The sequence below is a fragment of the Falco rusticolus genome, chromosome 10, assembly GCF_015220075.1.
Source record: "Falco rusticolus isolate bFalRus1 chromosome 10, bFalRus1.pri, whole genome shotgun sequence".
NCBI classification, from domain to species: Eukaryota; Metazoa; Chordata; class Aves; order Falconiformes; family Falconidae; genus Falco; species Falco rusticolus.
Genome location: NC_051196.1, coordinates 11,465,454 through 11,486,714, shown reverse-complemented (window position 1 = coordinate 11,486,714; position 21,261 = coordinate 11,465,454). Strand labels below are relative to the sequence as shown.

General features: G+C 38.7%; 1 protein-coding gene across 3 annotated transcripts in view; it reads left to right on the top strand.

The window, feature by feature from the left end:
* The window catches only part of KIAA1549L (KIAA1549 like), a 137,275-nt gene extending 117,178 nt beyond the window's left edge, over window positions 1-20,097 (top strand). For 2 of the 3 annotated variants that reach the window (XM_037403159.1, XM_037403157.1), the window contains 4 exons: window positions 2,209-2,306; window positions 3,513-3,658; window positions 7,085-7,236; window positions 11,089-20,097. In XM_037403159.1, the coding sequence (XP_037259056.1) occupies window positions 2,209-2,306; window positions 3,513-3,658; window positions 7,085-7,236; window positions 11,089-11,370 (678 nt within the window). In that variant the 3' untranslated portion in view covers window positions 11,371-20,097. The remainder of the gene's footprint in view (window positions 1-2,208; window positions 2,307-3,512; window positions 3,659-7,084; window positions 7,237-11,088) is intronic. The other variant, XR_005106585.1, reaches the window with a different exon arrangement.
* Window positions 20,098-21,261: the final 1,164 nt, after the last annotated feature.

The following is a 21,261-nucleotide window of genomic DNA, read 5'->3' as shown; positions in this document are numbered from 1 at the left end:
TTTTGGTGTCTCTGGAAGCTCAGCACAAAGAGGACTGGCTGTTCCTCACCATGGTGTAACATATCTTTTAACAGAATTTTTCACCTTAAGAGGATTCCCTCTGCCCAGTCATTAGCAATATATTGCCACTCACTGAAAATTGTTCCTCTTCTATATAAGCAGCAAAATAAGTGCTTCGATTTTCTATTTTACGTTTTAAGTCGCAGCATGTTTGTGAGCTGTTCTTTGTGATCCCTTAAAATGCCTCCTTTGATGTCCACGTTCCATAGCATATCCACTAACGCACAAGAGAAACCTCAACGTACCTCTGTGTCTCCGTCTGACCTGTCAAACAGTATCTGGAGTCACCAACCATGCTGAAACATCGGCTCATGTGCTGTTCCTTTAAAATGGGGGGGAAGAATTTCATACTGGGTACAAACACATGCTGATAGCAAGATGTGGGGTGAAAGGCTTGTGGAGCCAGAAGGAAGCGTTCAGGTCAGCTTGCGAGAGCACTGCCAGCTTTTCAGATGCAGAAGAGGCATTGCAGACCATTTCAAGTCCACTGCTATTAGGAGAAATCTATATGAGGCTTTCTTTGGTGCAAATAGCATTTGTTTTTTCTATACAGTTATTTCATTAAAAATCGGTATTTCCAGCCCCTGGCTAGGAAACGTGATATTGCTTTTTAAGATTTTTTTTTTCCCAACTAAATATAGAAATACTTTAAATACCATTGTAGCATGGTGAAAGTAAATATTAGGAGACTTTGTAGGTGGCATGAAAGGAAAAATTATTTTCATAGATGTGCCTTTGAGGGACTCTGCCCTGCTTTAAAAGGGAAAGGGGTGGCAGTGAGGGATGGGAGAAAGATGCTTGGTCTGGAATTGCTTTTCCCTTAGAGTCACTGACATCAAAAGGCAGTATTTGATAAGTTGCCCTTCCTCTGTGTTAACCTGGTTTTGCATCTGGTGGAGAAAGAAGGTATTGGAACACTGTCTAAATGTGTAATTTTAAAATATGATTACGGAAGATGGTGGTTTTTGATATTTAGTGTGGGATTTATATTGCCAAATTCAAACCTAAATGTAGGTGTTAAGCCAGAGCTAATCATGTAAATCCTGTAGGCCCTTTCTACAGGCAGATCGAGCGTGACTCATCCCCTGGTAATGCATTTTTAGCTTTCTCTGCTGTTTGTGGAGGGAGCTTCTCTGGCTAAATCAGGGAACTCTTGTTTAGAGGCCAAAGACCCACGATTGGACTCTAGTTTTTGTCAAAATGCCTACGTCTTGATACTGGACAGCCCTCCATGATTTGTTATTTGCTATTGCTTTGATCTCATCTTTAATCCTGTGCATTGCTCTCAAGCTTCGTCAATAAAAGTCTAATTAAAAAAAAAAAAGCAAACCCACAATGCGGTGAAGAAAAGTGTCAATGAAGTGCTAGAGAAATATCAGCCCTCTGTATTTAAGTATATTTAGCAAAATTTATGACCCTTGATCTGTAGTAGTACAAAGAATTTACAAGAGAAATTTTGTCCTACATGTCATTTCTCGGACACCGTGGGTTTCATGCACACAATTACTCACCCTTCACATGTATTAGTGATGAAATCCAGGATTAATATGAGCAAGATACTTAATTTAGATGTGACTTAGTGGGTTAGTCCTGTGTTCCTCTGAATTACTCTGCTTTTTCAGAACTGTTTGGGACCTTTGTTGTTGCTTTAGAAAGGTACGGAGCTTGGGGTTTTTGTGAAGAATTTCAGGGCTGAAAGGAAGAGGTTGAAATACGCATTGCTCACATCACAGGCAGCTTCACTTCACTAGGTGCTGCTCTGAGGATCTTTTCTGAATCTTTAAAATACCTTGTTTCTGGAGGAAGTGAAAATACTGAGATCTTTTTCCTGTAGGTCCAAAGCAGCTGTTCACATAATCATAATAGATCTGCTTTGCCAGCAAGGTTACAAATGACACAGATGGTGTTTAATACGTTTTATTTTAATTAGACTTCGTCTTTGCTCTGAACTAATTTGTTCATGTTTTTGTCCACACCCTAAAACCCCCCAAGCACTGTAAATTCTCAAATAAAATGCAGTTACTGTTGAGGCCGCAAAAAGTTACTTCCTGTGGGCTGGTGCGTGAAGCAGGTATTGAATTTCTGACTTTCTTTTATTTTTTAACTGGGACCTAATGGTGTTTCAGAAAATATTTTTCTACTTTACAGGCTTACAGATTTTCTCAGCTTCCTGAGATGGTAATGGGTTCTCCTCCTCCTCCTGTCCCTCCCAGAACAGGTCCTGTGGCTGTTGCCTCTCTCAGGAGGTATTTATCTGTTGTTTTATTTCAGGGATGATCTCTCAAACCCACTGTTGTAATAAGAACTATAATAAGAACCCTGAAGGGGCGCTTACAAGCCGCTTGTAAAGACACATTCGTGAAATTAGAAACACATTTGGATTTATTTCATTGTAACACTAAAAGGAAAGGAATCACAGTGAATTTTCTCTTCTATTAGCTAATCAGTTTCAATAAAATCAGGAAATCCAGGCTCAGATTTCTTTTAAAACACACTTTGCCTCAATGCACGTAATGGTGTATTGTATGGCAGGTGCGTGGTAGACAATTCACGCTGTCATTCTCCCTGGTAAGGGCTTGCAGCAGGATATTTATGAATTATAAGCTGTTTCTCAGTAGCCCGGCCCTGAGGATTTCTGCCCAGCTTTCAGGTATCTCATAGCTGCATTTCTGAAGCCAGATGCATGCAGAAGCCCGATTGCCTTAGCTCAGTGCATACATTTTGCCTCTTCCTCACAGGAAGGCACTGTATAAAATGCATTGCAAGGAATTCTTACACTTCTGTGGTGGGCGAACTCGTTTGGTTTTCAGTGCTGTGCTGGTGGGTACTGCTGGTGCCAGCCGCCATCCGAGGCACCACAGGCCTGCTGGGAGTCACTGTGGAGCACTGGGAACTTTTCCAAGTGGCTGCTAATGATACCATAACTGTGTCCAAACACTCAAGATATAGACATGTCTGTTGTCATATTCTTGTTCATCCATTAAGTTTTAGCTCTAAAGCAACTAGGACACACCATTTCAAAAGATGTTAGTACTTTCCAAGTGCAGTTAATGTTATTTAGTATAGTAGTCTCCTACTATAAGATACTGTGTCATATATACTGTAGTAATATGGTATTTGTATATAGCCTTGTGCTGATGAACGATTGAAAAGCTCTAGTTTTTGTGTTGCATGTCACAGGTGTTTGTTTGAAGCAGCAACTGAAGGCTCTGTAAAATGGTAATAAAATGCTTTGGCAAAGCAGCGACTAGGCTGAAGAAGTTGTCCTCAGACTTCTCCAGACTTACTGTTCTCCATTTGTTATCCAAGCTACTGTCATGCTGGAGCAAGATCAGACAGTTCGTACCTAGCTGGCTTGTCATACTGTAGCTAATAGGCACATATGTGGCTATGAATCTGATCTGTCAGTTGGAATGACAAAAGTTTCTACTTTTTTCTTTCTTAATGCACAGGTCTACATCGGATATTGGCAGCAAAGTGAGAATACCTGAGTCCAGTGGGGCAGATCAGGTCCAGCATCATGATCAGACATCTTTTGCAGCAGGTTCGAGAGCTCCGATGTCTGTTGGTCCACTTGATCAATCAGCTTTTCACTCAGGTGAAAAAATAATGCAGACCCAACTTGCAATGTAAATGAATGTATGGGATACAGTAAACACAGATGATTATTTGGAGAAAGGCTGTATTAGGTGGAATTTTTTTCTGGTGCAACAGCAGGAGACCTACAAAGGATTTCCCCTTTCTAAATGCACATTAGCTACATTGTAAAATACCACTTATCCTGCAGGAGCACCAGGAAATGGTCATTTCTTAAGGTAAGATCCACCAGTAATGTACCAGATGGTCTTTGTTCAGGTATGGCATTCTGCTGGCTCACTGATCAGGACTCTGAATTATTAAAGCCCAGTATCACAGAATCCAATGGATCTTGGCTTTCTGAGAAGTAATAGCTATCTGCATTGTATTCATCATCTTGTGCTGAGAATAATAATGTGGATATGCAAATCTGTTGTCAGTTAATTAAATATAGTAGGTCTGAAAGAGCCATTCTACTTTTACTAATTGTCATACTTTGCAAATGGTGCATGTGAATCTGAAAAGAGCAGATGCTTACCCTTCCATTTTAATGAATTTGAAGCTATAAAATATGCCTGCTACCAAGAAGTCTCTCTTCATGTCTGCAGTACTGTGTTCTGTGGGATACACTTGATTAATCATTTTCAGTGATTTTGCTGTCTGTTAATAACAGGTATGTTGTGCTACCACTGATGAGTGGCTGCATTTCCAAAACCACAAAGTGACCTTTGTGTACATTGTGGAGTTTGCCAGAATAATTGTGGGGCTAGTTGCAAGAAACTTCCATATATGATGGATGCTCCAAAAGGCTGTAATACAGGGGAAGACAAGGAGACTTGTGAGAAACCTGCAACGATAATACAAGGATTTCTAATGTTCTGATAATGAAAATAAATTTGTCTTGCCTCAATCCATGAAAAAACGTTGCTGAAGGTGCTGATTTGGCATGAAACAGCCTAATGTTACTCTCATGCAGCCCATCAACATCAGCTGTAAGATAATGATGTTGTGGTAAGAATTTGGAATAAGATATTGCATCAGCTGAGTGTTCATTTTGAAGAGTAGCTGATTTTGCCATAGTTTGATTAAGAGAGTGTTTTGGTGTAGAAGCCCATGTGTCATCTACAGGAGCAGCACTTTCTTCTCTGAACATGTCTGAAGAATACTTATTTCCAGTCTTGCAAACTCATTTAAAATAGCAATCCTTGTGCTGGTTATGACCTGGGGAAAACAAGGATTTCCCACCCCTCTTCCGTTAGCTCACCTTCTTCCAAACCAAGGGGCTGGAGGAATTGGGGTAGAGGTCCTGTGAGACACCCTGCAGCTACCTGCTGTGCAGGCGTATGTTGTAGATCCCACCGGTCTGTAGCAATTCCATGGTGACTGCTTCTCTGAGGGTCAAGCGACTCCAGCGTTCTGCCTGACCGAGGTGAAAAGGCACTACAATCCAATGCTAAAATGAAAGCTAGGACTTAGTCCCTAACAACAGAAAACCCTGTATAAATGGAAAGCATAACAGAAGGTTTTAGTCTGTATTTTGGATGACAGTATTCTTCGTTGTTTCTTCCAATTTTTTTCCGATATTTTTTTTTTTCCTGAGATAGTGTTAAAACTGATTATATGTTTCTGCTCCGGAGACAATTGTGCTACAACATATATTTTTCACCTCTTTACATACCTGGTAGCTTCTGGCCGACTGCATGGGGGTCACTGAGAACCTATAAATCTCTGGTTTTGTGGAGGCTGCTTTGAGGATGGGTGTCACCGTTTGAGTCTCTGTGTGTGTGTGTGCCTGTGCAGTGTCCCCGGCACCTATCAGAGCAGGCAGCATAACCGCCTGGCAGAGTGTTCAGGAGTGAGGATGTAGCAGGGCTGTAAATGACATTCTGGGGGGCAGGTATCTGAAGCACCAGTAAGTGATACTAATTCTGTCAGTTATGCTCTGTATGAATTTTAGTGGAATGCCTGTGTCTTGTGGTTTTGTCAGCACCTCTTACACAGTGGTATCATATCTACTGGGAACAAGTCCTGGCAATATTCAAATCATGTGCAGTTGGAAGGGAGAGGAATAGTATTTTCTCTGCATTGACTCTAGTAGAGTGTCAGTGCCTATCTATGCAACATTACTGTACTTCCACTCCTCAGTGAAAATGCTCCAGTTGTACTTTGTTGGGTTCTCATGGGGTTTACTGGCTCTGCTGCTTTCACATATATATGACGTTATTTTTGCTATATTCTGTGAATCTGAAAAGATACAGATCCATGTATTATGACTAAAAACTCTAATCATACCATCCACATGCTTTGTTTACTAACTGATAAAAGTGATACAGAGCTTTACCACCCAGGATTTAGGAATGAGGATTTTATGACCTTAGTGTAGCAGTGCTACAGTGCTGGTGTCTGTCTTCACATGTAAATAGACACTAGAGGAAGTCTTACTGGACAAGCCAGTTGTTTGTGTTTTACTCTAAACTTGGCAAATACATGGAGTTATGATAGCATCTCTCAAGGGAAAGAGTGAGAGCACACAGTGAGATGCTAGTCTTCCAGACAGCCTATTTATATCTTGTGGATAATCTCAGTAACTGCAGCATGAACCACATTGTTCTCTGCATCTCTGCCAGCTGCAGGGATAAACTCTACCTCAGAGCAGGCGTAACCATATCCAGAGATTTGGCTGAACCTCATACTAGGAAGGCTGGTTTCTCCCACCCAATGTGGAGTATGATAGTGGTATTTTAGTAGAAGGCTTCCTGGACATCCCTATGCATACCTATTGATGAAAACATGATAAAACAGATTTGGTGTTGACAAGTTTCTTTGGAAATATTTATTTAAGTTTTAGTGGCATCACTCATTGCAGTCATAGACCATTCCTGGGAAAGGAATTGAGCAGGTAGAGCTTTGGTATTTTTTTACAGAAGCATTGAAGTTTTATGACGGGTTTATTGAGATTACAGCCTTTTAAATGTATCACTCATGCATTTTTGTAGGTTTTGTGCCTAGAGATGTTAAGACAGACTGTGTAAACTGTGAAAAGAAAGCTGATTTACTCTGAAACCCATGGTAACATCAGCTAAAAAATGAGTACAAGGAAGAAAACATAAGAGGAAAAAAGCCTTTTTTTCTAAAGATTCAAAGTTTTGATGACGATCAGTTGCTACAAGGACCAAGTCCTAAGGACTAAAGTACTCATATCTTTATCTGAAGGCTGTGCATGATTATACAGACAACTGCAGATCTTACCTTCTCCAGTATTTCCTAGCGTTATAGACAACTTCTAGTCTGATGGTGGGAGCCTTACATCTAACCAATGGTCATCACATTCTCACAAAAAAACCGCAAGAAAAAAACCACCACAGATTCCATTTACTTCATAAGCACTATCTTCTAATTTATAATGAAAATGTCAGCTATTAATTATATCTACTCTCTTTCTTAATAGGAAATACCGTACCAGCAGTGTTTGCCATACCAGCAGCAAACCGACCTGGCTTCACAGGCTATTTTATCCCAACACCACCCACAGCATACAGGAACCAAGCCTGGATGCCCTATGCTGGAGAGAATGAATTGCCAGGGCAGTGGGCAGACTCAGTAAGCATCCTTGCTTTTCTACCTACCTGTATTTTCTGATTTGCACAGGAGGGGTTTTAAGCAATGCTAAGTGATCAGCAAAGAACCTGAACAGCATAATTTTCTGTTAAATGGGACCAGTCTCCAGTAGTGAAAAGCTTTAAGAGAGGGCACAGATAATTTAGCTGTCCATCCCATAAACTATAAGCAAAATCTTTACTGAGTTAAATCATTCACTAGGTTAGGGGCTGGCACCCATGTAAAGTTAGTGGGTTAGGTACCAATTTTTGTTCCCAAGACAGAGGTTAAATATTTGGATAGGGGTATGGCGGGAGTAGGTGATGCTGCCTCTCAAGGCACTTCTGTGGTGTTTGGAAGCTGGGAACTATCTTTCCTTCCTGGAGGCTTCTCTCAAGACAGCCTGGGTCCCAGATCCTGGCTCCCAGCACTGCTGCATCAAGTCCCTCCTGCAGGCTGGAGTAACAGATTATAAATTAAATAATTAATTTCAAAATCCTAGTCTGGGGCAGCTGTAATTTTTTGCCCAAAGTATACCTACATTTCAAAGAAATAAAGTTGAAATATCCTAAAATGAATTGCAGTAGTTCATAATGTTCAAAACAATTTCTAAACTGTAGAGCTTTTTTTTTTTTTTTTCCACTAGGAAGTCTGCTGCTTGAGCTCACAGCTGGTATTTATGCAGAACCAATTCAGCTAAAAACTAGGAGGTAGATTCTGTTTCCTTGTGCACATCATCAACGGAACATTTTAGTGAATTGCATTTGAGTCTAAGTTGGCTTTGAGCAGCTAAGAGACACCACCATCACATAAATGTTCCTGGGGGCAGCTATTTGTTGCCAGATCTTTATTACTGCTCCTGATGCCTCTAAGGGAAAGAATTCAGTTCGACTGTCAGATGCAAGTCTGAATTTGTAGGCTGAACTGTCAAGAAAAAAGACGTTCATCTGTAAGCTGAGTACATCTGTTGATGTGCCCCTGACACCTGGAGGCTTGTGATGCTGTTGTACAGATTCCTTTCCCAGAGCTGCCATTTAAAGCATTGAAAACTTTTTCTTTTTCCTTTTTTTTCTCCCCCTTTTTTCTTTGTTTTCTTTGGGTTTGGATTTTTTTATTGTTTGTTTTTAACCCTACCGACATTTTAAATCCAGGAGGCTTCTTGTATCTGAACAATCATTTAAAACTTCTTTAGGAAGACAAAAAACACCCCACAAAACAAATCAGGAGAATTTACTTGTGTTCCACTTTTTTTTCCCCTTTTGTATCCCTGTTCTTTGGCTGCAGTCCCATGAAAAAAAGTGTCAGATATCACTTGTCAGAAGTGGAGACTGAAAAGAAACTGGACAGACTGGAAAGCAGGTCTCCAGCCCCCTGTTCCTTTCTCTGGAAGGAGCAGAGTGTAACCCTGTTGTAGGTTTCCCAGTCTTCAGGGAAGGAGGTAGGAAGAGCAATTAGTGCTGGTGGACCCTACACAGAGGAATGTAGAGGGATGTGAGAAACTGTCTGAAAAACAACTGGCAATCTAGAATTCAAAGAAAACAAATGTTTCTTTTAACTTCACTTACCCATTGTGGAGCTTTATCAACTTCTTGTACTCAGATTTTAAGCCCTCCTGTGAGTTTGCAGGAGAAGAGGAGAAAAATGTAAAAACAAACCACTGCAGTTTCTACAATGAATTTGCACCTCCCAAACGCTGCCAAAAATTGTCTTTATTTGAAAATCATTACTAGAGGAACTACTAATAGTGTTAGCAACATAATACAGTCAGAAAGCCTGCATAAAACTGCAAAAAATAAAGATCTAAAATAATAATCAGGGTTTGAGTTTCTGGCTGCTTTTTTGGTTTCTGAGCCTCTAGACTATAACTTGACCATGCTTCCAAGATTTTCTTGATGATTAGTAAGAAGAGAGGCTTAATATCTATAAGGCGAAAATTGAATTGTTTGTTTTTCATGCATTTCTGCTAGCTGTGAAGAAGGGAACAGAAGAAACAGGAGATTTGACAACAGAGAATGATCTTATGAGCTAAATTTACTGTAGTGTGTTATTTTCTCAGTTAAATGGTAAGTGTTAAAGCACTAAGTTTTGTAGGGGAAAACAACTGTTTCTGACAAAGCACTTATTTTCCAAACTGGTAGATGCTGCTTAGTGAAAGTAGTAACCTGGTGGCCTCTAGTGGCATGCTCAAGTGTTGTACCACTAAAATTGTCTTGAATAATCTATTGTGAACTAAACAGAGGTGACTGCATTTAGTGATCACTTTCATATCATGACTGCTTCCTAGGTTTGTCTCATCACACCGTACTGAATGTGTTTGACATTCTCTCCATTACTTGATGGATATCTGAGATCATATAGAGCACGCATAAATCCTAGTGATCAGGTTTTAATAGGTTCTTAGATGCCTGAAGTGGCAAGATTTTTCAGAGCACCCAAGGGGTTGTTAAACTCTCACAGGGCCAGATTCAAAATGGAATTTAAGCAAAATTCCAAAGCTGTCATTCTGAAGTCCATGCTGAGGTCCCATGTTCCGTGGAAGGTATATAAAACTGGTAGATGTTTCACATCTTGCCATTTCAGTCTGCTTGCAGAAATCTAAAATTCTGAAATTCTGCTTCTAACATACCCACCAAAGCCTTATCCCTGGTGGGTGAAGCACCTAACACCTCAGCCTGACTGAAATAAAAAAATTAGCCGAGACACCTGCCTGTTGCCTTATATAAGACCTTAATGTATTTGGAAAGTCAAAAACGTTTTTCCCATTTTAAGCAAAAAGAATTACAAAGTTTTAAGTGATTAAATATTGTGGAAACACATCAGCTGGCTTATAAGTGTAGTATTCTGAGTATAGTGTAGCTAAGTGTACTTTTCTGAGTTACTCAGTTCATAGAAAAGCATCACTGAACTTTCCTTACTTGTCATTGGCATGGACTAGAATGATCAGCTGGTAAGCTTTTCCTCAAGGAGAAATTATCTTTTCCTAGTAATAGGTTAAGGGTTGTCTTCTGTAACAACATAAAGCCTTCTTCAAAATGAAGGGCTGTAGACTCTTGTTTTATAGACTTTTGCAAAACATAAATAAATAATATTTTTATTCGATGCATTAAAAATTTCTGAGGACTATGAAGACTGGTATCAAGGTTCATGGATTTCTAAAGGAAACTGATATCTCACAGTGACTAAAGGGCCCATGTTGTTATTTTAGTTTTAGCCAGTGTAAGCTGGGGCTGAAATCAGTGAATTTACAATAGAGTACGATTGGTAATCCCCCATGTGATTCTGTTAAATGTGGCCAGAAATCCTGATACTTCTGGGAAGTCAAGCCTCTTCTTCAGTGTTGAGTTTCCAGGTTGGCATATCTGAGCTTATCCCTCTTGTCTGGATCCTAGTGAGTTTTTGTTAGGGTCAGTAAGTCCAGAGACAGTGGCTGTAAACCAGCAAAATCTGCTTTTCTGTTCTAGGCTATCTGGTGGCCTGAAATGGTAGTAGTACTGTTTGTTTAAAAGTGAAATGTTTAAGAAGAATAGTAAGCAGAGAACACGCTTTCAGAAAAGACATCTCCCTTTGATATTTTGTAGTGATGATAAATTAGGACAGGCAATGTTTTCCCTGCTAGGCATTTTTGCTCCCACCGCCTGGGGAGCCGAGTACCCAGTACCTTGAGATATATTCATAAATGGCCCATGCCAAGATAGACATTTGTAAATGGATGCTTAGAATCATGAGGTTTATGTTCTTTTCCTGTGATCCTATCTGTTAGATGTTATTCTGCCCCGGGGAGATTTGTGTTACCTGGCAGGTGGCACTGGGGATCAATTGTTCTGCGTAATTTTGTATAATTACAACACTCTGCAGGTTCCGCTTCCTGGGTACATCGAGGCTTATCCAAGGCCCCGCTATCAACACAACTCTCCTTCACGACTTCCTCGCCAGTACAGCCAGCAAGCCAGCATGCATCCCAGCCTGGAACAAGCTCCTTTGCCATCCACTGCAGCTTCGCAGCAGAGCCTGACAGAAAATGACCCATCTGATGCGCCTCTCACCAATATTTCTACAGCTGCCCTTGTAAAGGCAATAAGAGAAGAAGTTGCTAAACTGGCCAAGAAGCAAACGGATATGTTTGAATTCCAGGTCTAGTATCTTTTGTGTGCAGTATGTGTATCGTGCAACCTGGGGTAGCCAAGAAAGTGACTCCTTTAATTTTGAGTTACAAACTTGCTGTGAATTGTGCCAATACGATGGCATTTTTCTCTGTCTGAAAAGTCAATAGTATGAAGTGACTTAAAGTAGAGCAACAGGACTCTGAAGATATGTAATTCTGCTTGCTGGCTACGGAAATGCTGCCAGGTACCTGTTTCATATGGATAAGACTGATCATATGCAATTGTTTGTCACTTAGCTCTTGTATTATGATCGTCATCACTAGAGATGCTGCTGAATGTGTCTGCACCATGTTTCTTTGCAGGCTCAAATGTAGAGCTGCTGAAAATAAGTTCTGCATGTCAAAAACTTGGATTAAAGAAGAACATACAGTAGAACATGGTTAGCTAAAGGCCACAGTAGGGGTGGCGGTGACCATGTTACTTGTTTGCTGCAGGACATTGTATAAGGGATGCTGATTTCAGCAATGCAGAGCCAGTTCAGCCTTTTCATTCTAGAGACTGTATTCAAACCAAAAGAATTTGAGATGAGTAAGTAATACAAATAAATGTCCTGTAAATAGCCCCGATTCTCCTCATCCTATTAACAGTACAAAGAAGTGAAAGAAGAGACGACTGTGAAGAAGGTGAATGATATTTTGATTATTGGTGGCTACCTTGTCCCTCGATGCTACTGATGAGTTATAGACAAGATTTTTTTTCAGCGTGAGAGAATACAATGCCCGAAGAGCCAACAAAAGATATTGGTGCTAGAAGCTTTGAGGAGAAATGAAAAAAGGTTATTTGCGTTTGCTCTATATTCAGGCTTTTCACTCTGAATGCATGTGAAGCTGGTAAACCCGAGACCTTTGAGCAAGGCTTTCTGAACTGGAATAATGAATACACCTGCTTGGACAAGAAAACCTCTGTTTAACACAGTGCTTTTTTCTCTTTCTTAAACAATATCTACTAAAGTGATACCAGAAAGTGCTACCTGAAGCTGCAGTTGATTTTGATTACGCTGGAACAGTGAATGCACACCTAGGAAGTTCGGAATGTAGAGGGCCTAATGATTATATTAACATGTAAATAAGTAAACAGTTACATGGATTAACAAAAATACTAATGTTCTGTGAAAAAGAGAGCATTTCCAGGAATTATGCTGACTTTACATTGTGCAAGATAAAGGTCACTAATTGTTCAGCTGCATTGTTGTATGAATCCAGTCCCAAAAGAAAATCAAACCAGTTGAGTGGGACAGTAGTTTATCTTTTGCAGTTGCATAAACTAGTCAGAGGTCACGAACAATTGTTTTCAGTTCTTTCAGCAGTTAGCTTCAGGAACTGAATTTGTTGCAAAATTTGTTGTGTTAGGCATGTTTGATGTCAACTGGAGTTAAAGGTAATGTCCTTCATTTCAGTAACTTATTTAGTTATCCTCAATTGCTTATGCTGTTTTGTCTAATCACTTCATTTCCCTGAGTTTCTTTGGTCTTTACTGAGGTGAGAAAGGGAACTTGGTTTAGCTTCTTGGCCATTAGTAAAATGAGAGGAGGAGAGAGAAGAGGAGACTAGAATAGGGGATAAAAGAAGAAATTGATGAAGCACAAACTCTTAAAGCAGAGTTATTTTTTCCCCAAATAATTATATTACAAACCCTGGCTGAGATTGTGATACATAGTTATCCTAGAATATCCACATACCTTCTGCTCCAATACCTTAAATATTGCAGAAGCTTTTGGAATGCTAGCTAATCTTTCAAGAAATGTGAAATTTCATTTTTATTATTTAAAAATCAGATATAAATAAAATGTATTTTTGTAATTTCTATGTATATATGTGCTGTATATTTATATAAGTGACTGGTCTGCTATAGTCAGAAAATTTCCATAAACCAAGTGGGGGAAAAAAAAAAAGAAAAAAAACCCTAGTAATTTTAATGATCAATATGAACACGCTATGTCTGGAGTACACAAATATACATTTGGGTGACTTGGATATGAAACAACCAAAGAAACTCAATCTTTAATATAAATATCAGTCTAGTAAAGACAGACTGCTGTCTCAGTTTCCTGTCAGCTAAATAATACGGATCTTACCAGTGTAATACAATACATCCAAATTGTGTTGAATTAATAACTGCCTAAGAATATCACACTTTGAAATAACAACTTAAAAATACTGGGCCAAACTCAGTGTGCCATAAAAAGACTAGTTCTGGTTGGCTTCAGTGGGAACTTCACACACTGAGAGCAAGGCTGAGTTTCTCTGTATAGGGTTTGTCTATAGGTGCAAGTCTCACTTAGAATCCCTTGGACAATATTCTGCTTATTTTTCAGTCATTTAAATCACTGTAACATAAATGCAGACATAATTGAAGAGCAGCTTACTTCTATTTAGCATAAGCTAGTTCATAACTGGCTTAATCTATCTTGGTAAGTGACATCTACACTAAATGGTCAGCCACACTTTGCATCAGCTTTATTACCTCAGTTTTTGATTCTTCTTTTTAGCACATTGAAATTTTGCAAGTAGGTAGGCCCTTCTATGCAATGGGAGTGAAATGTACTGTGAAATCAATTTCTGTATCTTAGATTGTGGTTTTGCAGAGTTAGCCCAAGGCTGCAAGTATGGAAGCAGCAGCAATCACATGGATGGGAGTGCTGAAGCCCTGTAGTGGGGAAGGGTGACATTATGACATTCCCAGAGGAGTCACAAGAGGTAGGACATACCGGATTTAAACAGCATCTTTGGGACATTTCGCTCTGTGTGTAAAGCTGTATCCTATCTTAAATTTAAATGATTTAGTAGTTCTGACAAAAAATGTGCGAGGGTCAAGTCTCATGCCTTATATGATGAAGCATCTATCTTGCCAAACTGGAAGTTAACAAGTTTGGCGATTATGTAGGTGTACAGGGTTTGATGCCTATGTGCAAACAAAATGAAAAAATACAAAACCCTCAAGTATAAACATCTAAATAGCCACCTAGAAAGAAAACCCATTTCAGTAAAGTTAAACAAAGTACTCTTCACAATACTGAGGAAGACCTGATAGATTTTCAACATTAATTTTGTTTGATATGGTTATCAGTGATGTGCAGTCTATTGAATATTCCCTGAACCATCACTCCAAAACCATTGTGGTGCACTTTATTCACAAAGACATCTTACATTCCTCATTCATAATGGCTTTCTATTCTGTTTGGAATATGTTTCTGTATTTTTTTTTTATTATTTATTTTTTTCAGTACAAAGTAAGGTTAAATCAAGACAGTAAGGACATTCCCAGGAAAGAAAAATCATGCTGTAATATTTATACTCTCTGAGCACAAAGCAATGATAAAGTGAAAATATAGTGTACAAATAATTTGTAATATAATAAACATTTTGTATGGCTACAATTACAATAGAGTTTTTCAATACTGATTTCAAAGAGGAAGGTATACCTGTTTAAAGTTATAACTGCATTAGAATATATTCATACCATTTTTACTAATAAAAAGTTAGTCATTAAGGTTTTTGTACTAAATGCCCCAATTTTCTTTACAATTATATTGAATGTTTAGGTGGAAATACGGTTGTCTGTGTACAAAAATGTTGTTGTTCTGACCACTATTTGTCTTCAGATTTGTAAATCATCGGTAGAAACATCTGCAAATGAAATGCACGTAAAATTACTTCTCGGTATGTGTGTAATGACCACTTTCTGTAGGTATACTATGTGTGACAATTATTAACATCAGTAGAACAGTAACTTTAACAGGACAAGAGGGTACTCTGATGGTCATTTTTTGAGAAAAACATATTATCTGGATTTGAGAGAAGCTCTAGCACTCAATCTAGAAATATGAATAATATTTGTATCTAGTAATATTATGGGTAGAACTTGATAGAAGTGCATGTAAATCCTGTATATAGACATGAGGAAACTATCATAAGTAATGATCATTTCTTTTTCAGACTAACTTTGAGAAGGTGAGACATGTAAGAAATGTAAGATAATGTAAGATAGAAAAAACAACATTGGATTGAGTGGCAGAACTGTCTCGTTTAAAGGATATACATACAAAGCTAACTACAGTGTTTGTTATATTTCAAGATGCCTGACTGTTAAAGAATTAATTACATTTTAATGTACTTTTTTTAGACCTGCATTGCACAAGAGCTAGCTGTCAGCTTCTAAAAGTCTGAGGGAGCTTGAAAGCAGCAAGTTTTCTGAGCTAGCAGAAGTCACTTCATTTTGCTGACCTTGTTCAACCTGTATACGACTGAGAGGCTCCGAGTACTGTGTCCAAGGATGCTGTAAATCAGTTACAGTCCTGACTTTGCATTTCTTGTGCACAAACAAATCTCAGTGGCTTCCCATATCTCACTGACATGAAGGTCATGGTAGTAGGAAGTAGGAAGAGAACAAGTGTGAGATAATATGAAGGATATTAACAGGTCTGGAGTACGTTAATGGTCTGGAAGCCATAGATCTGCTGTTGCACATTGACTCAGACCTACTAGAAAATGGTTGTGTTGGACAGCTGTTCTGAGCAAGGAGTGCTCCTTTCCTTGTCAGTGCCTGGTATGTATAAATTAAGACTCAGTCCTATCACAAGAGAGTGTGTTAATTCATGCTTCCACTCCTTTGTGTAAGCCATGTGCATGCTCTGTGCAGCTCCACGTGAGAGTGGCATAATTAACATGAGTGGTTTCCAGTTACTCAAAGTAATCTCTTGTAATAAAACACCAAGTTGTATGGCATATTATATATATTTTACTACATCATGGCGGGGGCTGTGGGGGGGGCGGCGCAGGACACCCATGATCATATAGTATGCTAGTATATTAATAGTGTTAGCTTTTTTTTTTTTTTTTTTGAAGGCTTTCTGAAAAGGGGAAAGTTTGGTTTGCTAAGATCAGGACTGCTCACTAACCGGAGCGAGTGCAGGGCAGCATCCCCTCCTGCTCAGTGTGCTGTTGTGGCTGACGGAGCAGATCTCTCTTCTGGTCACTTACTGCCCCCCTATAACAGGGTACAGGCACACCGCTGTTTTGAGTAAGACAGATGTAATTTTGAAAATAAGTATGTGGGGTAAATAACATCTAGCTAGTTCTCTGTGATCGCTTCAGATGGTCTGCTAAGCAAATTTACAAAGCAGCGTGTGTTCAAAGAGAAATGGATTAGCTTGGGGTTGTTTACTATAATGCTATTTAGCTATAGCACTGTAGATTGTCACAGTGCTATATGGAATGAGTGTGCCCAGTGGTAGCTGACACTTCCTGTGCTAGACATCCTTTTCATCAGTTAATATTTTGACCATAACCCAGGACTGAGTAAGATATTTAGGTTTTGTTTTGCTTATCAAAATACTTTAAAGTTAAATTTTTCTGTTTTAAAGGGTAGGCATGCAAATTGAGCATAAGTACTCATTCACAATGGTGGTTTTTTTTAACTTGCCTTTTTCTCATAAATAAATAATGCAAAACTTAACTTGTTGAAATGAGATTTATATGGGTCAGTAAATGAATTGCATACTGACTTGCTCATTAGAAGAAAGTTTCAAGATGGCCAAGTCATTAAGGTAAACGTGGTTAACACCGCAGAATCTGTTGAGAATAACAGCTTTGCACATCCTTGATGAAAAATGTTTTGCCATGCCCAGTGAGAAAACTGAGCATCTGGTGATTCCTGTTATTTGGGGGAAATTTTTGCTTTGGCTGTGCGCAAGACATGGGAGATGAGACAGGGATTTCGATGGGGTTCTGAGTGGATAGACTACCCTATGTTACACATCTGCTGTTTGGGTGGCCCTTAATACCAACAGATGTAAAAACCACAGACACCAAAGTGGTGTGGCAGAAAGGTGGTTTAGGTCCTGATTTTTAACACTGTTGTGACACCCCAAAATCGTACAATATTTCATGATTTTAAAATCACCTTAAGACCATATTCCTATTGAAAATCCCTTAGGATTCCTTAAGTATGGAATTATACTAATCTCTATCTCTCTCCAAAATATTTTTTGAAAACTAGTTCTTCATCTGTTTGTCCCCATCCATTTCAGGTTTCTTAAAGTGTATAGAGGCAATAATGAAGAGTTAGTTCCCACAGTTTTTTCTGTTATGAAGCTCATGAAAAATGAGAAATGGGTTTTAAATAGTTAGGTGGCCAAATGTATAGCAGATGGATCATGTAACTACCGTGAAGAGGTGTTTCAGGAATTTGATTTTTTTCCATTTGTTAAAAATAATTCTTGTTTTAAGAAGTGCCTGACTTTTCAAGAATTTCCATGCTCAATTCATTCCCAAGGAGTAGCTTGAAACTATATTACATTCTGTAAATAATTTTGTAACTTTATAAATACGCATTTACATACTAGGCAATAATGGGTCCAAAGGATTGTAAATCATACAGAAAGTTGATTCCACTGCGTACAATATTTAGAGAGGAGGTGAATCTTCCTTCCAAAGTATGTCCCTCTTCACTGCAGCTCAATGCATTTCTATGCTTTGTAAACCAGTGTCTAAACACCATAGCACACACTGGCATAAATTGAAGTCTTGTATATCTGGCAAGGAGCACTGACTTTTGCAGCCTCCAGTGGGACCCTATAAAGAGTGCCTGTGTATATGATTAAGTTTTTAAACTATTAAACCAGAAATTTGTGGGTCCTTAACTCTGGCTTTTTGCAAGGAATCAGTGGCTTTTAGGTCCTGCATCACCAGCAAACTTAACCAATAGATACCTTGAGATGTGATGCAGCAGGGTACAGCAGCCTATGTCAGGGATTCACCGGGATCTAAAAAGCGAGTGACTGTACTAGAATAGGTGGTAAAGCTATTTCAGCAGTGGATGGACACTAAGTAATTATGAACTGATTACTATGGCAGGTCAGAAAGTCTTGAAGTTAACTGCTTGGAATCGATTTTATGTATTTGATTAGCTTTTGATTTCTTCATTTGTTAAACCAGTGCAAAAATAGCAACAGTGTATTCTGTTTCAGAGTTATAAACATGAGAGATCTGAATGTAAGTAAACTTGAGGTTTATTCTTTGTCCTTGCCTTTATCTACTATTTTCCACAGTGCAAGTAGGAGAAAAAACCCCAAACCCAATACTTTACTCCCCACCAAATTTATTTTAATATTGCTTTCTGTGACAGAGAGATGGGGAAGGCTTTTTTCATTTCATGTTGCTGTTGGGTTCTTCAAAGTCATATCTGATAGAAAAAATGACAGCGAAGCCAAAATTTTTGGAAAAATAGATAGAACCCATCTTACTGAGGCTTGGATTTTGGTTTAGCATTTAGCAACCCAGCAGAAACGGGTCAGACACAGCAAAGGGTCTGTTCTGCGCAGTTCTTTGGGTCTTGTTAAAAACTACATGTGTACAGCACAGATATTCCTATGTTCTTTGACTTTTTATTTTCATTTCTTGCCATTGCTTTGCATTCTGAATTTGACTTTTATGTTGTTGTACACAAAGAGGTACACTCTTTAGCTTGCTGATACATTGCTAGTGTGATAGAAGCAGTAACCAACATATGTGATACAATTTTTAATTAGCTATGGCACTGCACGGCTTTGGCCCATGTTCTGCTTTGTGATCCTTATGTCATAGTAGTATTAAGGCAAAAAATGAATACAGAGAACGTCTTCCACTGAAGTTATTGGCAAAACACCTGCTCACTTCAAGGAGAGCAGGACTGATCTGGTATTCTCTCAGTGAATTAGCCACCACAAGTATCTTAAAACTGCAAAGAGAGGAAGGATGCTATCTGGTTATGGGTAGCTAGAAATTGGGAGATCGTGACCCTTCTTCAGAATTTCAGATTGGTCCTGGGCAAGGCACTTAATCTGACTATGCCTCAGTGTCCCCATCTGTAAAGCAGGGTGAAGGGACTGCCTCTCCTCACGCCCCTGGTGAAAGGCTGAACTAACTGATAATGTTAGAAACACTGAAACTCTGGAGTGCAAGTGGATACTTTAGTATGAAGCACTATTTATTATTTCACGGAGCTTGGTAATTGTTCAAGACTACAAACTACCTGTTCCTCTGGTAGCATTTAAATATGTGTAAATTTACAAGGAAAAAACCCCATCTCCTGATACTATTTCAGTATGTTCTAGGAAGCCCTTCCAAGAACAGCTTCTACCATTTTTACAGAGATGTAATATCAATAAATTGTCTCACTTCCCATGCAACAGACCTCACTTTCGGACAATGAACTTTTCTTCTTTGAATTATGGAAAGGTCTAGCTCTGCATGATTACAAATATCCATGTTATCTTTGTTGTTCACAGCTTGATTCAACTAAACTGTAATGGCTGTGTCTGTGAAAATTGCTCAAAATCTGTGTTTCAGCTATAAATGGGAAAATTGGTTTTCTGAAGTGAGTTTGAGCTGCAAAATTGAGAGTGATTTGTAAAGCCAAGTCTAGGGATTACATTGAAAGAGGATTAAAATAATTAATTAAAATTTTATACTATGCAATCGGAAGGGAAATCTCCAAGAACTGGTTCCTTTGGCAATTTCAAATGTAAACCCATACCAATGATAGAATTTTACATATCACTGAAAAGGAGGCATTTAAAATGTTCTGGGTCATTACCAAATGGCTGTTTTTACTCTGAACTGTAGGGTGGTTCTAGAAATGAAACTTACAAGTACATAGAATAGTTTCTTTCATGTTAGTGGCTATAGCTTAGTTGAAGTTGTACATGTTTTTTCTTGGCAATTTTGCACATTAAATAAAATATATCTTAAAATCTATGTCGCTACTCAGTGGTTGTTCCTGCTGTGTCCTTTTCTTTAGATCAGCTGCTTTAAAGCAAGAGGATGGTTCTCGCTTGGAGCTTCCAGGATCCTGGACTTTGTAGGGGTTCTGCTGCTCATGCTCTAGAGGCAGAACCTGGCAAAGGACAGGAAAGGAATTTAAGAACCCCACAAGCTAAAACCATGTATTTCAGCAGTGCTGCTCCCTCTGAGGAAAGGCATTTGCCTGCCTTGCAGAGGTGAGCAGGACAGTAACTAGCAAGCCCATGGGTTTTTGAGGGCATCTTATGATCCTGTGTTTCCTTTGTGAATTTTTGTTCTCCCCTTCATGTCCTCTATGCCTTTCTCCAATTATTCAGTCAGTTACTGTGGTTTTTACTGGTACTTACCCAGGACTAAGTGTCCTGCTATCAGTCTGAAGTGAAATTAAAAGAAATGGGAAAATGCAGGTATGTGCTTTTGTGCAATTTATGATGCAGGACATTTGGAATACAAAGTTCATTTTATTACAAGGAACACATCTAACTCTTCTTCCCTCTCATTGTTGGTTCATAGGAAAAAAGAGGCAGGAAAGGATCTCTCCAAAATAAAGGATAAATGAACTTCCTAGTGTATGTATCTCTACTAAGGTTCTAGACAGATGGTATATATAAGATACAGTTATATAAATATAAATTGTGTCTGTGAGTACTTAAGTGGCCTCAAGGGTTTTTTTCTGGCTTTTATCAAGATATACCAAAATCTCAGCCTATTTTGCAAATGTATGGTTTTAGTGTGTAACATTAAACAACTGACTAGTGTTATTAATAATTATGTTTCCTTAGAAAGGCCAAATGCTTCCTGGTTAGCACTTCTTAGATTCAGTATCTAGATATCAATGATCTTAAGGAAACACTACCTCCTAAACAAACAAAAAAGGACAAGCTTCTTAAAGTGCTGCTCTTGATTTCCCTATTTATATTGAGATATTAGCTCTGAATTTTCAGGACAGGTGAAGCTACCATGCAGCATTCACTGCTGAAAATAGAAAAATAACTTTATGATAGTTTAGTTCTCTTAGATTTATTCTGTAATCTCTCCCTCTGCTAATTAAGGCAGTTTTACTTGAAGATTAATTTATATTGTAA